Source organism: Gavialis gangeticus, unplaced genomic scaffold, assembly GCF_001723915.1.
Source record: "Gavialis gangeticus isolate Ggan-Ray unplaced genomic scaffold, GavGan_comp1, whole genome shotgun sequence".
Lineage (NCBI taxonomy): Eukaryota > Metazoa > Chordata > Crocodylia > Gavialidae > Gavialis > Gavialis gangeticus.
Genome location: NW_017729011.1, coordinates 10,170,665 through 10,191,692, shown reverse-complemented (window position 1 = coordinate 10,191,692; position 21,028 = coordinate 10,170,665). Strand labels below are relative to the sequence as shown.

Sequence of the window (21,028 nt, the reverse complement as noted above, 5' to 3'; positions counted from 1 at the left end):
AGAAGCTAACAGATTAAAATATTCCAGGAGAAAAGACACTGGGTGCATCTACATGTGCATTAACATGCTTTAGTTAATGAGCATTAAATCTAGTTCCTCCAGGCATTTATAGATGTGCTCTGGGAGATGGGGTGGCTTTAGTTAGAGAGCTGAGCTAATTAAAACTGCCCGAATATCATATGTATTAGCGCCCCTGCGCTGAAAAAAGGGTGGCGGGTCACTTTGAACTAAAGCTCATTTGACGAGCTTTAATTCAAAGTGCCCCACCACCATTTTTCAGTGCGGGGACACTGATACACATGACGCTGGAGGCTGCTGGAGCATGTTAATTTCTGTGCTCGATTAGTCAAATCTGCTTCAATGCACTGGATTTACAGCATGTCAGCAGCCTCCCTGCATATGTGAAAGTGCCCTCCATTGTGAACTACTAAGAAAATGTGCATTATCCTATCTTAATGCGCATTAACTAAAACAGTATGGTTTTTAAATGACACTTAATGTTAATTAGCCTATTTTAATACGCATTCCCCCAATAGCACAGTTTTTTTTAGTGAAGCTTTAAAGCGTATTAAAAAAGGCTAACTCACATTAAAGCACATGTGTAGATGCACCCAGCTGTCATGTAACCCAATTAGCTTTTGCAGTTCATTGCCACAACCTAGTACTGAAGACAAGAACTCATCAGGATGCCGTGAAGGATTAGCTATGAAAATGGATGACAAGAATGTTCAGTGCTGTTAGACCCTGACTGCGTGGCGCCCAACAACTAGAGAGATGATGATCCATGGTTGGCAGGGCTAACCGGACCTTGTCGTGCATCCACAGGTGCATCTCAAGTAGAGCCAAGGAGGTGATCCTCCCCCTCTATGCGACGCTGGTCAGGCCACAGCTGGAGTATTGTGTCCAGTTCTGTGCGCCCCATTTCAAGAGGGATGTGGACAATATGGAGAGGGTCCAGAGGAGGGCCACCCGCATGATCCAGGGACAACAGGGCAGACCCTACAGTGAGAGACTGCGGGACCTGAACCTATTCAGCCTCCACAAGAGAAGGCTAAGGGGGGACCTGGTGACTGTCTATAGACTCACTAGGGGGGACCAGAGGGGTTTGGGGGAGACGCTGTTTCCCCTAGCGCCCGCTGGCATAACAAGGAGTAATGGGCACAAGCTGATGGAGAGGAGGTATAGATTGGACATCCGCAAAAACTACTTCACGGTTAGGGCGGCTAGGAGCTGGAACCAACTTCCAAGGGAAGTGGTGCTGGCCCCTACCCTGGGGGTCTTTAAGAAGAGGCTGGATGCCTACCTGGCTGGACTCATTTGAGTCCCATTTCTCTTTTTGGGGTTTTTTGTTGTTCTCCCGCCCTGGCGGGGGGTCGGGCTAGAAGATCTACTAGGTCCCTTCTGACCCTTAATCTATGAATCTATGAATCCAGTTGCTCAGAGAGCAAACACCAGCACACATTGCTAGCAACAACTTTATTCAAAATGGAGACAACTTCAGGCAAGCTCCCAAAAACTGGGGATCAGCCACAAACATTAGTTCTTTCTACATTTATACACCTTGGTTCATACTCATTAACGTTTACTCCACCTTTGTTCCTCCTTTGTTCCACCCATATTCCCTCCCATCTCAAGCTCCACCCCAGTTTACTGTTTGTTTCATTAGCATGGAATTACCTATGAGTTTTACTCATTTACATACCTTTTTGCTATGAGCACATGCCTAAGACTTTGACCTCTGCTTCCTTTGGTCACTTGCCGTTTCTTGCTGACTCCTTCATCTCCAAGGTCTTACTTTTGCTTTATCTCCTGATGATAGCTGGTGGTCAGCATCTGATTCTCCTTACACAATGAGCTAAATATCTTATGACACTATGACGTTGTTAGGAAAATGCTTGCCTAAGTGTCTTGCAATGTTACTTTTAATATATCATTCTGCCTTGTGGTTAGCAGCTTTGCTGGGACACAGGCTATAGCCTTGCATTCAGCTGCAAAGTCAATGTTCCCTAAGATCCAAATACTGTGACCCTAACAAGTACCATAACAAAAGATATAAACCAACAAAAGGTTTGGAAGCTATGGTGCATAAGCTGATCCTAACTAACAGGGTCTGGAGGAAATTCTCCTTGGAGATCAATTATATCATGACTGCTTCTTGAAGGTTTTTCTTCCTCTCATGTTGCAGGTATTTTTATTTTCATTGTAAGCTTCTCTGAGCATCTTTTGAGGAGGGGGCATATAAATAAATAAATACAAATAAATAAGTACTAGTTACTCTTAGAGACTTAATCAGACAGACTACCAGCTTCATTCACCTTAGAAGTTCCTGCATGGACACTAGAAACAGAATTTGGAACTGACTGCTATGCATAGGGAGGACAGCTGGCACCACAAAGCTTTCCTTACCAAACCTACAAGTCAACTGCAAGCTTTTCATGGTTGGCACTGAAGAGCAGTATTGACTTCCTTACCTGTGTTGCTGCTGGCTGACCAATGACCACCCATCCTGGGCACTGCTGGTCATTGTTATGTGAGACTGACACATTGGAAGCCCATTGGTCCAGGAAGCCTTTGGGAGTATAAACACCACAGTCTTTGATGCTAGTCATTTGTTCAAACTCTTCACACACTCCATCACCATCATGGAAGTAGCACCTGCTAGGTTCATCTGCAGTGAGAAATCAAAGAAGGATCATTATTAAGATTCTTCCAATCCTCTGGGTCCCCAGCAACAGAAAATAATCCAGGCAATGTAAGTGGTGATGAATCCATTCAACCAGGCCTCTTTTACTGCAGTGGCATTCATTACTTACCAGCGCAATATGAGATGATTTAAGAAAACAAAGAAAATGGATTGCAGCATTTTTGCCGTATGAAAGTTCCTAAGAAATTTCCCAACTGAAGTTCTTCCTGCCTATTTTTGCCTGTATCCACTGTACCAACGCACAACTAGAAGATAGAACAGGGCCAAATTGCTGGCATAACTCCATTGTCTACCATGGATTTAAGCCAACAGAGAATTTGGTTTGCAATGTTTCCTGTTTAAATGACACTTGCAAAACAACAACAGCTGAATTTAGTGAGGATGAAAGCTGCCAAATTAACAGCCTTAGAAACCAAAGGCCAAATTTATCTGTTTATCCAAAGAGCAGATACAGTGTGGGTAGAAGGCGGCTAAGCTTGCCACACACACTGCACCAACCAAAATGACTCAGACTTGACCTGAAAGGATCAGATATAAGAGGGGACTTTAGTTTCCTTGTTCATTCATTCTGTGGCTTCTCTAATGGGAGTGCCAACAAAGATGTCCACCAGTGCCAATTTTTTGAGGCTGTGTCTGTGAAACAGGCCCATTAAAAACTGAACTGAGACCCATCTACTTTCAAAAAGACCACAGACCAGTAAAGCCACTAAAGTCCACTGTGAAATGTAAACCTCTGACCTACTGGTATCTTAATTTTGCATCATGTTATCTTTGTCAACTCCCACAAGGTATCCAGGCCTGACAGACGGTTGTATTTTTGTCTGGCAAAGAAACTACTGCAAAAATGGTAGGGAACTGGCAGGAACTACTAGTTGGAATGATGGCAATAACTCCTGATGAGAATCGCGTTGGTAACACTGGACTATCTTGGGGTAGGTGTCCGAAAATCCAACGGCTGCTCAATCTTGAGTTACTTCCAAACTGCTAAATCCCCTGTTTATTTTTCTTCCTCGTTTACACAGTGAAATACCACAACATGAGCCAGAATAAATCAGCCTATTACAATTCAATCATTTAATGACCTGACACCCCGCTTTCCCCTGCCCCGACATAAACTTCCAATTCCTTAACAGTATGCCTGGTCATAAGACTGGAGGGTGACAGGTGGAGAATGAAAGATGGAAGACAGAGATTGCCTTCACTTCCATCCTGACCTCCATAGACAACTTGGACTGGAGCCTTCACCCATTTAAAGAGGGGTACCAGCATTTTGTCCCTCTTCAGCTCTTTTTCTAGTTCTGATCTTTCCTTCAATGGAGCACTGAAATCTCCTGCACGTCTCTCTGCACTGTCTGAGCTACTCTGATATAAAGAAATCAAAGCTGCAAAACAGCTTCCTGTTAATGATGTCTCCAAATTTCAGGCAAGGTGAAGGTCTGAACAGAAATCTTTGAGACCTTTTTAAAAAGTGCAGATAGAAAAAGACCTAAAAATTCCTTATAACTTCCACATTCAACTCACACACAGACACACACTGATAGACAAATTTATACAGAAAGACACAGTCACACTCTTTGTACTCTTCATGCCTATGTAAAGCTCACACTGACAAACATGCAAACATGTATATATGGTTCGCATAAACCTAATCCTATATGAAGATACTGCCACTGGCACAGACTTACACTCCCAGCCAAATATATTGTGTCCATCCACACACTCATAATACATCTAGATGTTTAGAAACAATGCCCCTCACAGATTTGCAAACACAGATTTTTTTTCCCACTATAAGCAATGAAATAAGTACATTTATATAACAAGCTTTCTCCTGTGCTATCTCTAAAAGTTCCCTCTTAAAGACATGATAAATGTAATAGGCCTTTGATAAGATCATGTGTATGGGATAAAAGAATACGTCAGATCTGCTCCAATCAGATGACTTAATTCATATTCACGTGGAGAGGAAGCAGCCTTTGAATAGTGGTGATCCAGACCAGTGTGTGATCTTTACAGAGGCTAATTTGTTCCTGATTATGTTTAAGACCCCAATAAATCTGTCTACTTGAGTCTGCAAAATCTGAGGGAGGAACAGAACGGAGAGACAGAGATGTCTGAATTAAAAAGAGACGGCCCAGATGATTAACAGAGTCTTTGCTGAATGGCACCGTAGCATGTCCCTTCTCCAATGCACTAAGTCAGTGTGCCCTGCCCTCCAAAACCCACCAGTGTTGCCAGCTAAATTGCATTAGGAAGATTAGGTATTCAATCAAGTTCATAGGTTTTGCAAAAAGATAGGGAATTGTGGCTTTACAGCTGTAATTTTCTTTTTAAGAGACTATGTGTTCTTGCCACTGGCAAGTTATTCTGAAACACTTAAGGGTGTCCTTTTGTGGGGGAAATAAATTTCCAACCCTATGACTCTGAATTTCAATATGCCACTGTAGCTTATTATATAAATATTCTTGCTTTGGAGTGAATCTAAAGAATTTGAATTTTCCTGAAACTTCTGGAGATGTGAAAGGGGCAGGTAGAAGAGGCATCAGCATCAAGATGATAGCCAGTACAGTTCAACTTGGTGTTGGTGACTCAAAAGACAGCACAGGGCCTGGCATTCAGAGGTGCTGAAACAGCTGCAATCCTCTTGAGAATCAAGTGTACAGATCTCATGTGGAAACGCTCAGATTGGTTCTTCCTAAGAATCTACTCACTAACAGTAAGATATGTTTGCAGAAAATATTATTTATCATGATCAGGACTTACTGTCCTAAGTGTGGTATACACACATAGCAAGGTCCAATCTTTGTCTGAAAGAACCTACAGTCCAAGCCCCAACCCTACAAGCTGCAATGAGTTTCAGGTAGCTGTTGTGAACCTTACTGGCACTCCTACATCATACAGACAGGGCGATCTCTGTGTAAGAATGAATTAACACCGATCTAATATCAACTGCAGGAAGATGCGAAAGCCTGTGGTAGAACACTTCAACTTTCCTGGTCACTCCATTTTTGACCACAGGATTGCTATTCTCAAGCAGAAAAAAATTTAAAACCAGTTGGAGCAGGAAATTGCAGAACAAGAAATCCTCCGCAAATTGGACTGGGTTAAGTATAGTTTAAACAGGGACTATGAAATATTATATCATTACCTGGATTAGCTTTTGTGACCCCTTTAGTCCTCTTGGTTCTCTGCTTGTATGCCTCTCGCAGCATATCTCCACTCCCTCTCCCATGCTATCCCTCCCTTTCCTGCTTTCCCACTTACTGTATTATAGTTAGGGAACTACCGAAATTGCAGCGAGACAAATAGATTTTTCATGGACCACTTGCAATGCATGCAGCTGATTTTGTGGTCTTCATGCGGTGAGTCCTCCTCCCTCCACCTGCTGCCGATTGGCCAAGGGGCCCTGGTGGCCCCACCCCACACTGCTGATTGGCCAAGAGACCAAATACTCATCTTCAGACTGCAGCATTGCATCTGGCTTCTTAAAAGATGGTGCCAAAACCCTTTCACTTTTCTGACTAGCACCTTCACTGAATCTATATTACTAGCTCAGCCTCTGAGTACCCTGTGCTCTATGGCTGCAGGGATGTCTGTGCTGTCTTTGTATGCTGGTAAGCTTTTATTTTTTTCCGGGAAATTCTGTGCATAATCACAGGAAATGCCATTTTTCTCAATGATCATGGAAACTGCCATTTTTCACGATTTCCAGAAAAATTGCAAAACCATAATTTAAAAACTTGCAAATCACCACATCATATTTATAGGCTTGGCAGTGCTACACTCACTAGCACCATGATTGAAAGAGACTTGGGAGTCATGATTGACCACAACATGAACATGAGCCACCAATGCGATGCCGCAGCCAGCAAAGCAAATAAAGCTCTGGCTTGCATCTACCGATGCATCTCAAGGAAGACCCAGAAAGTCATCCTCCCAATTTACTCGGCCTTGGTGGGGCCACAGCTAGAGTACTGCATCCAATTTTGGGCTCCGAAATTCAGAAAGGATGTGGAGAAGCTTGGGAGAGTGCAGAGGAGAGCCACACACGTGATCAGAGGTCAAGAGAACAGGCCTTACGAGGAGAGGCTGAGAGCCATCGGACTCTTCAATATGGAAAAGCTCAGGCACAGGGATAACTTGGTGGCAGCCTATAAGTATATAAGGGGTGTACATCAGGAACTGGGAGAACGTCTGTTCACCAGGGCACCCCAAGGGAAGACAAAGTCTAATGGTCACAAACTGCTGGAAGCCCGTTTTAGACTGGACATAAGGAAAAACTTCTTTAGTGTCTGAGTCTCCAGAGTCTGGAATAGACTCCCCCAGAAATGGTGCAAGCACCTACTCTGGATACCTTTAAGAAATGCTTGGATGCTTATTGTGCTGGGGTGATCTGACCTCCGCTGACTTCCTGCCCCTTGGGCAGGGCGCTAGACCCGATGATCTTGCGAGGCCCCTTCTAGCCCTAATATCTATGAAATCTATGAAATCTTAAGTAGGGCCCTAATTATAATCACTCACTCTACTTCATACTCTGCCTTTTGCTGTCCTTTCATAGCATCTGATGAAGTGAACTTGAGTTCACAGAAGTTTGTACTCTCTCTCTCTCTTATTTAGTTAGTCTATAAAGGTACATATTTGTTGTTCCTTCTGACTTCAGGCTAACACAGCTACCTATCTCACTTCTAAAACACAACATAATTTACACAGGATCAATGTCTGTAGTCCTTCAGGAATTAGGTTGGAGGGACAAGATGCTAAGATGAAGAAGCTAAGGCTTTTACCTGACCCTGTTAAGCAGTCTGAAGTCCCTTCCATGGCAGCACAAGCTATGTTTACCCTCCAGAGAGTCAGCAGGAGCCAAGGACTGATGCAACAGCCTCAGAATCAGCAGCCTCAACAAAGGATCTCCAGTTTATTACTTAGTCCTGTAGCTGGCCTTCCCATTCCAAAAAGGACACTCCAGACTCCATCCATTATATCCTAAAACCCCCTTTCCTCTTTACTGGACCCAGAATCCTTTGTAGTGTACAGTTCATCTTGCTCTTGGTACCACTCACACAATCTATATATGCATATATATATATTTTAACTGCCTACATGCTTCCCTCTGTTGTGAACTGCCTGTTCCATGCACTTTATTAACTAAAGGGGGCCTTTTCACTTTAAAGCTGTGCCTGATTTGAACAGCATGGCCTGGACTTGGTCCTGAAGTGGACCAGATGTTGACCGTAAGTAAAAATGACATGAAGCAATTAATATGCAGTTAACTACAGCCAAATAAAAACCTAGAGCAGTAAAACTGCTCCAGGGGCAGGACCCGAGTGTGTGAAATGGTGTCTCTCTGGAGGTTTTGATACAGGTGCCCCAAAACCCTGAGACGACCTTGGGATTGGAAGCCAGATCATCCAGGCCATCCAAGTTCCCTTCTCCTTACAAGCCATCAGTGAAGGCTTGGGGATTTGGGGGCCAGCTCTTCTTCTGCTGGAATGAAATTGAGAAAATCCAGAATGGCACACATGTATTCTCTGCCACTCCTTCCTAACCAAGCACAGGGGGCATACATTAGGAGAAAGAAGCATGACTAACACTGCTGCTTTCTAACAGTCCTCAGCTACAGCCAGACTTACAGAAGACTTGGGGCTGCTATATGCCATACATGAACCAAACTAGTTCCTGTAGGCCCCAATGTGAGGGTGAGGTTGTCAAGGTAATGTAAAGCTACCTTTGCCCCTGCTCCCCAAGCTGCACCAAGTGTAGCTCAACTACAGCAGAAAATACAGACAGGAAGGAACATATAAAGCCACAAAAACTGTCCAGGAAGTGTTTAACATAGCTAAGATCATGGATCACTGAAGGATCATGGCTACCTTTTCTGGGAGAGGCTAGAGATTTACTCCAGTGAAACCGATGAAGTCTGGGCCATGTCAGGAAGCAGCCATGCAGGATACAGACTTATCTGTGATGGGCAGCTTTCCACACCCTGAAAAAATAGAGCTACCTAATTCATAGCACAGAGCACATCCTCGGACAAGGCCTTTAATGTCCAAGCAGAATGGTCAAAGTGCTGGGGACAGACACCCAGAGCAGCTTCCTGTTTTCAGCTTGGAATACAGTGATTGGCACCAGAATAGTCTTCTTTTGTACAATAACTACTATTTTTTTTAAACAGGCCAGACAAAAAAAGGAGTATTTTTAAGCTCAGCTGTTTATTTAGGGACGTGTCCAACTACAACAAGCCTCATGCCACATAGCTATTCGTCCGAAAAAAGGGACAAAAATGCACAACCATTGTCTCAGAGTAAGAAATTCTTGGAACAGAGCAGACTTCACATCTTAACCCCTGACAGGTCTGTTCAACCCTCCTCGGGAGGTAGGAGGGGATGGCTGTCGCCTGCAGGTCTTCCCAACCACCAGCAAAAATGTTCAGACCTATTAAGGTCAAATCACAGTGTCTCCCACCTCAAAAAATAGTCTCCTAGTGGGCCAGAATTTGACCCCTTGGTAAATAATCAGTACTCAGGCATTTCAGCTGAATCTCCAGCTTCAGAGTAACATCAATGAATGAGCAGATGCATGTCCAGAGGTTCCCTATGAAAATTTGAAACGATTAAACTGCACCATCTGAATGCAGAAACCGAGCACTGGCTCCTGTCCCATTTAAGCCAAAGGGAGCAGAGAAGGTAACGCGACCTAAATTCTAAGATATGCTTGCCTCCTCTTTAATGCTGAAAGACTTGAAGACAGCTAAATTTCCTGTTTCAATAAAGTGCTTGGGGTTAATTTTTCTTTCTGTAGGTTCTAATTTAGGAGAGAAAAATCACTAAACAGGACATGCAGAGACCATTCTGAATAAAGTCACATATCAATAGCTTGCAACGTATGTCATCAGAGAAATAAAAGGTCTGCCTAGTACTAAATAGCAAAGTACATTACAATGGGCCTAGGATTCTCACACTTCTGAATTTCAGCCCTGTTTCTTCCACTAAGTCTCTCGCTTAAGCAAATCATTCTACTTCTGTGTCTCAATCAGCCCATGTAGAATTAAAGCTGAATGAGGCTTTTGACACTGTCTCCCATGACATTCTCAGTAACAAGCTAAGGAAATACAGACTAGATTGGAGGTGAATACACAGCTGCTTGGAGTATTGTGCTCAAGGAGTAGTCATCAATGGCTAAGTGTCTAGCTGGGAGGAAGTATCAAGTAGGGCTCCCAAAGGGTCTCTCCTGAGTCTGGTGCTGTTCAACATCTTCAATACTGATTTGATGATGGAACCAAATGTACACTTAGAAAATCTCCAGATCACACCGAGTTGGGTGGAGTTACAGACCCTGGAGGCAGGGCTAGGATCCAGAATGACCCATATAGACTGTAAAAAATGGTCTACAATCAACCAGATGAATTTCAGCAAGGGCAAGTACAGAGTCCTGCATTTAGAACAAAATAACTGCATGCACAAATACAGACTGGGGAATGATTGGCTAGGCTGCAGTACTGTAGAGAAGGTCCTGGAGGTTACAAAAGACCATAAATGGAATATAAGCTAACACATTGCTCTTGTTGCAGAACAGGCCAGGAATAGACTTGGCTCTGTTAACAGACGGGTCACTTTCCAATCAAGAAAAGTGATTCTTCCATTCTATTCAGCACTGGTGAGGCCTCATCTGGAGTCCTGGGTCCAGTTTTGGGCCCCACACTTCAAGAAGGATACGGACAGTTTGCAGAGTACAGTGGAGAGGAACAAAAATGATTAGAGGCCTAGGAAACATGACTTATGAGGAAAGACTGAAAGAAATGCTAGGATTATTTAGGCTGGAGAAGAGAAGACTGGAGAGGTGTGGAGGGGGAAGAGATTTGACAATGGTCTTCGAAAGCCTGTAGGGTGATGGTAGAGAGGATGGAGATGGGCTTTTCTCAGTGACAGTAGGGGACAGGACTAGGAACTATGGCCTCAACCTGGAGCGGAGGGAAATAGAGGTTGGAAATTAGGAGGAACTTTCTGACTGTGAGGCTGGTCAAGCAGTGGACCAGGCTGCGTAGAGAAGTTGTGGAATCTTTATCTCTGGAAATATTCAAGAGCAGGTAGGGCAGACACTTGGCTGGGATGGTTTTGTAAGCAACAATCCTGCCTTGAGCAGGGGGCTGGACTAGATGACTTTGTAAGGTCCCTTCCAGCTTACTTTGTTACTGGTTTTATGATAGCACACTCTTGCCTCGAAGAGGATTTATGCAGATCCATTAGCCATACTGAAAGCTACTATGGTTTCGGGTGCACATGGGTGCTAACCATGCAGGAAAGCAGTCATTTCAAGTATGAACCAACAGTTACTCTCCCTGAAGCTCAATTTGCCATAGGGAAGCAGTTCTGGGGGAAAAATACAATTGGTCCCATTTACAAAGGAAGGCAAACTATTTGTCTCTCTGTTGGGATGGCAGAGCGAGGAAAAGCCATGAGCTCATCACAGCCTTGCGAGTCCAGCAAGTTGATACTGAGGATGCTCTCACAGGAGAGAAGCATGCCCAGAAAGAGAAGCCTGCTCGGTTCTTGAAAAGAATGACATCAGAGTGGAGAAACAAGTAGGGGAGAAATACCTCTGATGGGCTTCCAGTATATCTTTGTTTTAATAAAATGCTAAAGACCAGGCTTAGTACCCCTGGCCTAGGCAAAACCATGCTCGGCCACATTCCCCCACAAACATGTAACTGCCCTTGAGCATTTTGCTGCCCATAGTGATTGTTTTCCCTGCCTTACGGTTGAAGTAGCCTTGCTAAGGCCTGCACTGTTAATGACTGCTCCCCGAGAAAAAAATCACTTTACAGTCCTTATGACATTGCTGCTATTATTAACTTGCCAAACAAGTCCTTAGAAATTTTGGAGCATGGAGTCACTCACTCCAGTGGGCTACAGGAAATGGTTGGCTACAAAGTATTTTCCTGAAGCTGAATATTAGTATTTGCTTGAATGGTGACTGAATAGCTCCAGTCACTGAACGCATTTCCATTTGCTGCTAAAGCTCCCTACCCATCCACTACTCCAGTGGAGGCCAATCTTTTTGGCAGGCAGGCCACGAATTAAGCTCCTCACCCTTCCCAAGTGCCACCCCAGTCCCCTTCCCCTGCATGATTTACCACTCTGCTTTCTGCTCCTTGCCTTGTGCTCTCTGCCAACTCTGCCGCCTCCTCCCTGATATGCTGCATATCACACACAGAGGCTACCTGTTCCACTTATGGCACACCTGCTGCAGGTTGGCCACCCCTGCACTACTCCTTCCCAAGCTACCTGGTCAACACTTTGCTGTAGCCCAATCCTGTGAAGTGCTAAGAACGTCTTGAAAGGGGCTGAGCATCTTCCACTCCTTTACCCTTTGCAGGATTTGATTTACTACTCTTGGAAGAAGAAGTCACCATTAGCTGCTGTGCAGGGTTGTAGAGTCAGCTGTCAAAGCCGCATGTTCCTGTGTGGGAGTGTGGGTTGGGGGAGGGCAGCTCCCTTTGCTCTAAAAGCATGCCCACAATGAATATGGATGGTCATCCATCAATGTATTTTAAGCACATTACTTCTCTGTCAAAGAAAAGAAAGAGAGGAAGGAGGAAGAAGAAGAAGAAAAGGAAAGACATAAAATTAGAGTTGTGTCACTCACTTAACATTGCAGTTTCCCAAGAGGATCACGCTCCAAACAAGGATAGCAAGCTCATGAATATTAATTATTTTCAGGAATGCAATGCAGTCTTCAAACAATAAGATTAAGGGAGAATGCTACACTTAAAGGGTAGTTAATGAGAGAGGTAAAGGAGGTTCCATCTGGAAGGGGAATAGGGAATGACAGCTCCCAATTTGTAGCAAACCCATGAGCTGTTACCAAGGATAAGTTGAAAAGAGGTGTTAAAGGGGACATTAGTGACTTAAAACCTGCCCTCCTCTCACCCTTTTGAGCCACTACTGTTGCATCTAGACACTTAATATCATTTTGTCCCTTTTCTTCTAATTTGTTTCCACTGGGCAGCATTGAGACCCTGATCCAGCATGTTACTTAAGCATGTACATAATTATTACAAACGCAGGAATACTTCAGTAGTACTGCTTGTGCATACTTATAATTACAAGCCGGCTGCAGTGCTTTGTTGAACTGAGGCTTTAGTTTATAAACAGCTGCCTTTATTTATGTGGGCCTCTCTCCCTCTGAAATGAAATATAATCTAAAATATATATAAAATAATAAAGATCCTAACAACAACAACAATATGATGTAAGAGAACAGAAACTAAGCAGCAGACACAGAGGTTGGGATAGGACCTGAAAATCTTTTGAAGTCTTTTTTAAATTTGCCTTTCTATCTTCTGTAATATCCTTTCATATTGCCTTTTCATTGGATTCTTTGATATTTATCTCTGTGTCTTTTCTATTATGTCCTTCTCTTTCTTCAGGAATGAAGAGTTACATCAATGCACAATGAATATGACATACACAACTGGAATGAAAATTAATACATTCATGCATACATATATAAAAAATATACTCATGCATTCTTATAGATGCATGTTTATAATATGTGTTTTTTGTGCACATGAGGGATAAATATAAGGAGATGGGGGCTGTATTAGAGCAGATTAGTCATGTGCATGTTTATTTGCTGCTCCTCAAAAAGGATCTTAAAATGGGAATGGAAAAAGGCAACGGGTCCCCTTCCTGACCCTTTCAACTTATGAGTGAGGAGGATTTTCATTAAGTTTTAAAAGAAAAGATGGAAGCTGCCATCTTTAGGTCCTTGGTTTGAATCTGGCTCTGATCCCTGGTGATGAAAAATCATTGCCACGCTGTGAATGTTCAGAGCAATAGATATCCATCAGCTGCAACAGAACAGGTGTCTGTGTCACAATGGAGAAAGCTTTAGGTTGCTTTTCTCCTGCAGTGCACAGGGTGATGTTTATTAACAAAAGAGGGTGGACTTTTCCTCCGGGACTAAATTCCAAGTCCTGTGGAGGGGGCGGGAGGAGGAAGGTTTCCATGTGCAAAAATCTGCAAAGCAGGAACCTATGCTAGTAGTCATAAATAATAACATTCAGGCTGGAGAAGGGTTGCTTACATTGCAGCATTATATTTAAAAGAAAGTATTGCCAGATGTTCTAATTAATGAATTTATTTATTCCAATGTTGCTGTTCAGTTTGGTGGAAAGAATAAAATGCTGTTAAGCTTATCTGTTTTCTTTTCTCTGCATGGTGTTCTGGGAAGGCCAGGACAGCCTGACAGTAAAGACCACACAGTTTTCTCCCCTGCCTCCCTCCTCTTTTCAATACCCATCCCATTACAAAGCAGACTGATCCAGATTTATCTGATTATAAAGAAAAGGGTGAGGGGAAACAAACCAACCAACCAACCAACAAACAAACAAAAAGACCTAATACAGTTACAGGCATGGGTGCAAAGTGTCCTCAGAGCTGTACGTCATGTGCCCAGAACACTGTGGACCGGTCAGAGTAAAAGAAATTTAAAAGACATTGATGGAGAGGCAAAGCAGCAGGCTTACAACTGGAGGGTGTTTGTTTGCATAATTGTATTTCTGTTCTAGCAAATGAGGTTAGGTTGGTGGTCCCTATCTAGGTGTGAGTACACATGCTCCCACCTTCTGTTAAGCCTTTTATCATGGAGACCTCACACTCCCTTTTCATTTGGATATTGCAGTCCATATGTGTAGTGATTACTCCCTATAATTTGGGGTCCAAGTCTGTAAATCCTTACTGCCAAATGTAGCAATTGCAACACTGATTAGGTTGGCATGCTCAAACCCTCACACCCAAATTCAGCAAAGTACATAAGTATGCGATCAGCTTTGTTTACTGAGGCCTTAGAGAGCTAAATGTTATAAAAGGAGCATCAGTATGAAAATGATACAATGTGAAATGATTATTTATTATCTCAGAGGGCCATAATGTGCGGTAGTCTTATAAACTCAGAGGAAATTTACATATTGTATTCTTCATTTCTTGAATTATGGTCCAGTCACATAATAATTTCTCAAGCAATATGTCCCACCGAGGTCAAGGAAGAGTTTTATTTGACAAAACGCAACAGATCCAGTTTGATGTTATCAGGCTTTCAAGACGGTAACTTCCTACTTCCTCCTAAATATTGATATATGCACAGTAATACAGCCTCTCCAATGTTTTAGTGGTTTCTGATAAGATTTTATCGTGTGTTGAAATAGGCTTTATAATCAGGACTGTCTGAAAGACAGATGTTGCATCTGTTCAGGTTCTTACAGTATTCATTGCTAGCAATCCTGAGGCATAAAGTCAACGGGGCCTAACTAGATCCTCAATAGTATTACGACACAAGCTCCCATGGAGTTGTCTATATACCTTTCAGGAGCTGGGCCTGTTTGTCCTGTTTCCATTGACTTTAGTCTGTTTTTTTCAGATTCCTACTGAATCCACATTTCAGAAACAACTGGGTTCTCTTGATTTCTTTTTAACTTAGACTCTTTGCAAAGACATAAACTTTCACTTTATTCCTGCTTTACAGAAAGTGAACAGCGTTTCACCTGCTCTGAAAACTGCCTGCTCTTTACAGGCAAAATAAACTAGAAGCAAGATGGAAAAACTATTTCATTTTATACTGAAATAAGAACACCTGATTTGTATTTTATTGTGCTCTTTGCACAAATGGTTGGCGGACAGAGTGTCTCCAAACTTCTATATAGTTTGAGACAAGCCGTGGAGTTGTGATAAAAAAGCATTTTTCATTATTTCATTTCTGGTTTGGAGTGAAAATGCCAAAATATCACAAGAAATACGTTTTCATTTTTGAGACCCTGATTCTACAAACTGATTAGAGAAGTGCATAACTTTCAGCAGGTTTAAGTACTGCAATTTAATACAAATATTCCCATTGACTTCCAACAGGGTTACTCACCTGCTTAAAGTTACAAGGATTGTTTTGTTTTTTTTGGTGATATCTGTTACTGGATTAACTGTATAGTTGGGAGAGACGTTAGACAAACTTTTGAGTGCAAATGGAAGGGTACTTTGTACCTGAAAGCTTGTCTAACATCTCTACCATCTGCACAGTTGGTTCAATAAAAGGTATCACCAAAACCCCTTGCTTCTCACATATTTCTTGGACCATCATGGCTACAAGAGTACTCTGACCCTACTTAAAAGCTACACTCATGCTTAAGTGCTTTGCTGAATCATGGCCTTAGGTCATATGATGGAGGCTGCTATAGACAGTTCTTCAGTATGTTAGATAGACTATGGCTAGGTAGCTTGCTCTCTTGGTCATTCTGGACAGAACCAGAACTTCACATTTTTCTGAGAAAAATCTGGGTTTTTTTTTGTGATTTGTAGCCTAATTTTTTAGATTCAGGAAGTGCTCTTTGAAAAAGCATCCACTCCAAACTCTCACTGAGGCCTATCCCAGCCCTAGGCTATAATGCAATTCTATGATACAGGAGCGTAACACAGATGCTGTAGCATAGATGGGGCTTCACTTGCCCACCTCCTCACTGCCCAGCTTTCTTCAGGAGATGTTTAATAAATATGTAAAGCTTGTAACTGCAACCCTGCCCTCTCCTGACAGCTTGAGCATCTTCCGGCCATTGTGTTTATAGTCCTTGCTAATCAGGGCAAAGCAGGCTTGCAAAAGAAATCTGATTAAGCAGTTTTCACCTCCGAAAAAGGGGATTAGCTGGACCTTTGATCCTCAGATATCGATTTGCATCTCAAAGGAGGTGTGACCTCAGCTGGGCCTGCTTCTTCTCCCCATCCCTTCCCCTCACACTCTTTCCTCTGTTTACTAGAAGGGATCAGTTGATATCCTCTCAGGCAGCCTGATCTAAAGCCTATCAAAGTTGATGGAAAGCCACCCACCAACTTCAATGGGCTTTGGATCAGGCTCACAATGGCTGACTAGGTTAAAAAGTCCAAGGCTTTTACAACGCCACTGAAACCAATTTCTCATCCGATTGACTAGTAGCTGGGGAGGGCATTCACCTTTTAAACCCACAAATTCCACCTTCTTTCTCTCCTTCACAGAAACTCACTGGCCAGTCACTGGGGTTGCTGCTGATTTTTTATTCCTGCCCACCCTGGGTGGAAAGAGCTCTGAACCAGACTTACCAATGCAATTAAAGGATAACTCCTGCCGGCAAAAGAGGGAGCAGCCATCACCGTTGATCTTATTCATGTCATCGCATTCTTCCCCCAAGTCTCTGCAGGCAGGACACATGCACAAAAGGAATCTGATGAAAAATGGCTGAATGTATAAGCTCTCTGCATTCCCTCAGTTCCTTTCTCATAACCCCAAAATGCTTAATTCATTATTGTAGAGCATTCCATTGTGGTCTGACCCTAAAAACCCTTGCCTCCCCACTCCACCCCCCGCCCCTGTCCCCGTCCCCATTCTCACATATCCCCAGCATTTATAGTTCTACTGTTATAAGTTTGCTTCCTCCCCACTACCTCCCTCACATGTACATGCCACTATTATCCCCTGGTTGAGATATGGGCAACTTCCTTGATGGCTGCTGTGGTTGGTGACCCAGCAGGTGTGGGAAAGAGAACAACCTAGAAGATGAGACAAAAGCCTGAGAAGGGAGAAATGCATGAGGTTCATCATATTCAAAGGGCCAGATTGTGACCTGGACAACATAGTTGCCAAGTGGGGGATGAGGAGGTGTGAGGCCCCTTCTCTGGGCTGGGTGTACATGTTACAGGTGGCAGTTGGTGATGGAGAGAGGTTGATGGGGTATGGGTAGGATCTTGGCATGGCCCCTACAATGTACCACCAAGGACAGTTTTTCCAGCATGATAGGGAAAACCTGAACATGATAAAACAGGTGGGCACAGGTGATTTTCCCTGGCCAGAGCAAGTGGGACAATGGAGGATAAGACTGTGAGAGAACCTCATTCCTGGTCTGCTCCTGGGGAAGTTCAACCTTGCACAGACCCTAACTCAGGACTTGTGGCAAAGCCACAGTTGATACAGTGACTGAGAATGGATATGCCCCACATTTTTCACTGATGTGGCTATTTTATCTGAATGAACTGATTTAGTGCTTGGTCTGGCAAACACTTACTGCCAGGTTCTGTCCTTGATACTTTGAGTTCCATTGACTAGACAGGAAGCACTGCACCCAGTAGACAATGCTTGCTGGACTGGGCCTTCACTTGTAGCTATTCTTGTCGTTTAATTAATTAAATTTTGTAAATGCCTGGAGGCTTTGAGCAGGTGGCTGATGAGCTATAAATTAAATATGGTAAAAATAATAAATCCTAATGCAATTGGTAATGATTATTTTTATAACTAGTGGTCCATGCCTTGGCAGAGGATGAGAGGGAGGAGTTAATGGAGAACCTGCAATACCTAACATTCTCCCTCGGAGCCCAAATCTGTCACTTCCAAATGTATCCCAGTTCTAGTGGCCTACAGAGAAACCTTGCGCTAAGAAGTTGCCCTGGAAACCTGGCCTCCCATAGGGCAACTGAATATATTGTCCACCAGCTGCCGGGCCACGTGGGACTTCTCACTTAATGACAACGCCGAAGATGTAGTGAACAGCCCCCCTTTTTGTCAGAAATTAACACTAATTGCATATGTATATGTAAGCATATATATCTAATGTACATAGATATATTATATATATAAATGTATAGATAACCTAAATAACTTATACAGGACTGTATATGTACATGTATATGTGTCTATACACATTTGGGGGGGGAGGAGTGGTTCTGCTATCTCGATAATTTTACCTATAAAATTAATACCACCTTGATAATAGATACATGGATCATTGGTTAACACACTTCCTCTGAGAGTCATCATACACTATAACAGACAGCAAATCACCATTTATCACAGTTGAGGTTATTATAGAAAAGGCAGTCACTTCTTTTCTGAACCCAGACTATAGATCACTGGGAGAACCATGGTTTTACCTATCCATCTACTGCCTACTTACCTTTGGATAATCCCATCTCCACAGTATCCACTTCCAGAGATGTACACGAGTGCAGGGGAAGGTTCACTCTCTGTTGTCCCCGTAACAACGACAACCTGGTATGTGTATGTGGTACTGTCACTCACCTCCCTATAATGCAAGAGGGGATATTAGCTGAGACTTTCAATAAAGTAATTAAGAAAGTGATACTCAAGAGCTACTAAAAGGGAGCTTGGCTACTCAAAAAGTTCTTTTAATTCAGGTCCCTTGAAAATTCTTGAAGCACCAGTGTGGGGTTATATGGGTCTGATCAGGTTTTTTTTTCCCCCAGAAAGCTCTTATGCGGGAATACTCACCATTTTCCCTCATATGCAGTTCAACTGCAAGCACAAGTAGTTGCAACTCGGAGCTGCTTGAATGCTGGAGCAACCCAAGCAGTTAAATTTGCTGTGCTATGGATTTACAAACACAATTGATTTTGTGGGTACAAATCTGAAGATGAGTTCTATGGATGCAAATTCAACCAGGAAACCATGAAAGACAGGCTGAAAACCACACCTCAATCTGTTTGGAATAAAGCAATATACAAGTATCTACATATGTGGTACGTCAAAATAAAGCTTTGCCCTTGAAGCATGCAGTATTTTCATTGACGGATCTCAAAGTGCTTTACAAACATTGATTATTTCTCCGTACAACTCTGGGCTCAACCCAACTTCTGCTGAAGCCAGTGGAAATCTACCAATTGATTAAAATGAAGTTGTATTGGAATGATTCCATGATAAATAATCATTAGTATAGTAACTTTAGGTATTTATGCAGAGAGGACAGGATGAGACCAAGTAGTGGGCTACATGAATGAAAATACTGAGGTTGAAGCAGTAGGAGCTAGGATCCTTGTATTAGGCTCAGGGTAACTGATTTGAATATTCATAGCCAGCCTTGGGTTAGAATTTCCAAATAGTGGCACATTTTTATATTTATGTAGGGCTGTAAACTATTTATCAGCTGTATCTGTAAATGAGAAATAAATTGTTGCTAGGCAGTAAAGTAATAATATTGATACTATCTCTTCGAGCTCTAATATACTACTATTTATGAGTATATCTCAATGTGCTTTATATGTGAAGACAGTAATGTTATCTCTTCTTTATAGCTGGGGCAACTTAGAAACAGAAAGCTGAAGTACCTTGACCAAGGTTACCCATCAATCCAGTGGAACAACTGGACATGGAGCCCACTTCTCTCAAGTCTTGCTCTAATATTCTAGGTACTGGACTCTACTGTCCCTCTTACTATCAGAAAAAATGTACATTTCCTTCTAGACAGAAGCAAGGAAACAGGCCCTGTATGATTAAAACCTGAATATATATATATCTATTAAAGTCTGACCAATCTGCTTGCCTTCTATGATGAGATGCCTAGCTCTGTGCATGTGTGGACAGCAGTGGACATGATATACCTTGAATTTAGTAAGGTGTTTGATATAGTCTCCCACAGCATTCTTTAAAGGTAGCTAAGGAAGTATGGGTTGGATGAATGGATTGTAAAGTGGATAGAAAACTGGCTGGATCATGAGGCTCAAAGGTAGTAATCAATGGCTTGATGTCTAGTTGGTAGCTAGTATCATGTGGAGTGCCCCAGGGGTCAGTCCTGGGGTTGATTTTGTTCAGTATCTTCATCAATGAGCTGGAAGATGGGACGGTGTTCACCCTCAGTAAGTTTGCAGATGATATCTAAATGGGGGGAGTATTAGATACACTGGAGGGTTCAGCTAGGATTCAGAGAGACCTTGACAAATTGGAGGATTGGACCAGATTAAATCTCATGAGGTCAATAAGGTCAAATACAAAGTACTGCATTTAGGATGGAACAACCCCATGCGCTGACACAGGCTGTGGACTGACTAAGCAGTAGCTCTGCAGAAAAGTATCTGGGGGTTACAGTGGACAATAAATTGATTATGAGCCAACAGTGTGTCTTTGTTGCCAAGAAGGTTAACAGCATACTGGGTTGAATTGGTAGAAGCGCTACCAGCAGATTGAGGGAAGTGATTCTTCCCCTCTATTCAGCACTGGTGAGGCCACATCTGGAGTACTATGTCCAGTTTTGGGTCTCCCACTATGGAAAGGATGTGGACAAATTGGAGCGAGTCCAGTAGAGGGCAACGAAAACAGTTAGGGGTTGGGACACATGACTTATGAGGAGAGGCTGAGGGAGCTAGGTTTATTTAGTCTAGAGAAGGGAAGACTAAGTGGGGATTTAATAGCAGCCTTCAACTACCTGAAGAGGGGTTCAAAAGAGGATGGAGCTGGAGTGTCCTCAGTGGTGGCAGATGACAGAACAAGAAGCAATGGTCTTAAGTTGCAGCAAAGGAAGTTTAG

General features: G+C 42.8%; 1 protein-coding gene across 1 annotated transcript in view; it reads right to left on the bottom strand.

Moving 5' to 3' along the window:
* PAPPA (pappalysin 1) overlaps positions 1 to 21,028 on the bottom strand; it is a 322,351-nt gene that overhangs the window by 120,091 nt on the left and 181,232 nt on the right. Inside the window, exons 8-10 of the mRNA XM_019510512.1 lie at positions 18,666 to 18,794; positions 16,822 to 16,913; positions 2,472 to 2,668 (exon numbers count right to left, since the gene is read on the bottom strand). Coding sequence (XP_019366057.1) covers positions 2,472 to 2,668; positions 16,822 to 16,913; positions 18,666 to 18,794 — 418 coding nt within the window. The remainder of the gene's footprint in view (positions 1 to 2,471; positions 2,669 to 16,821; positions 16,914 to 18,665; positions 18,795 to 21,028) is intronic.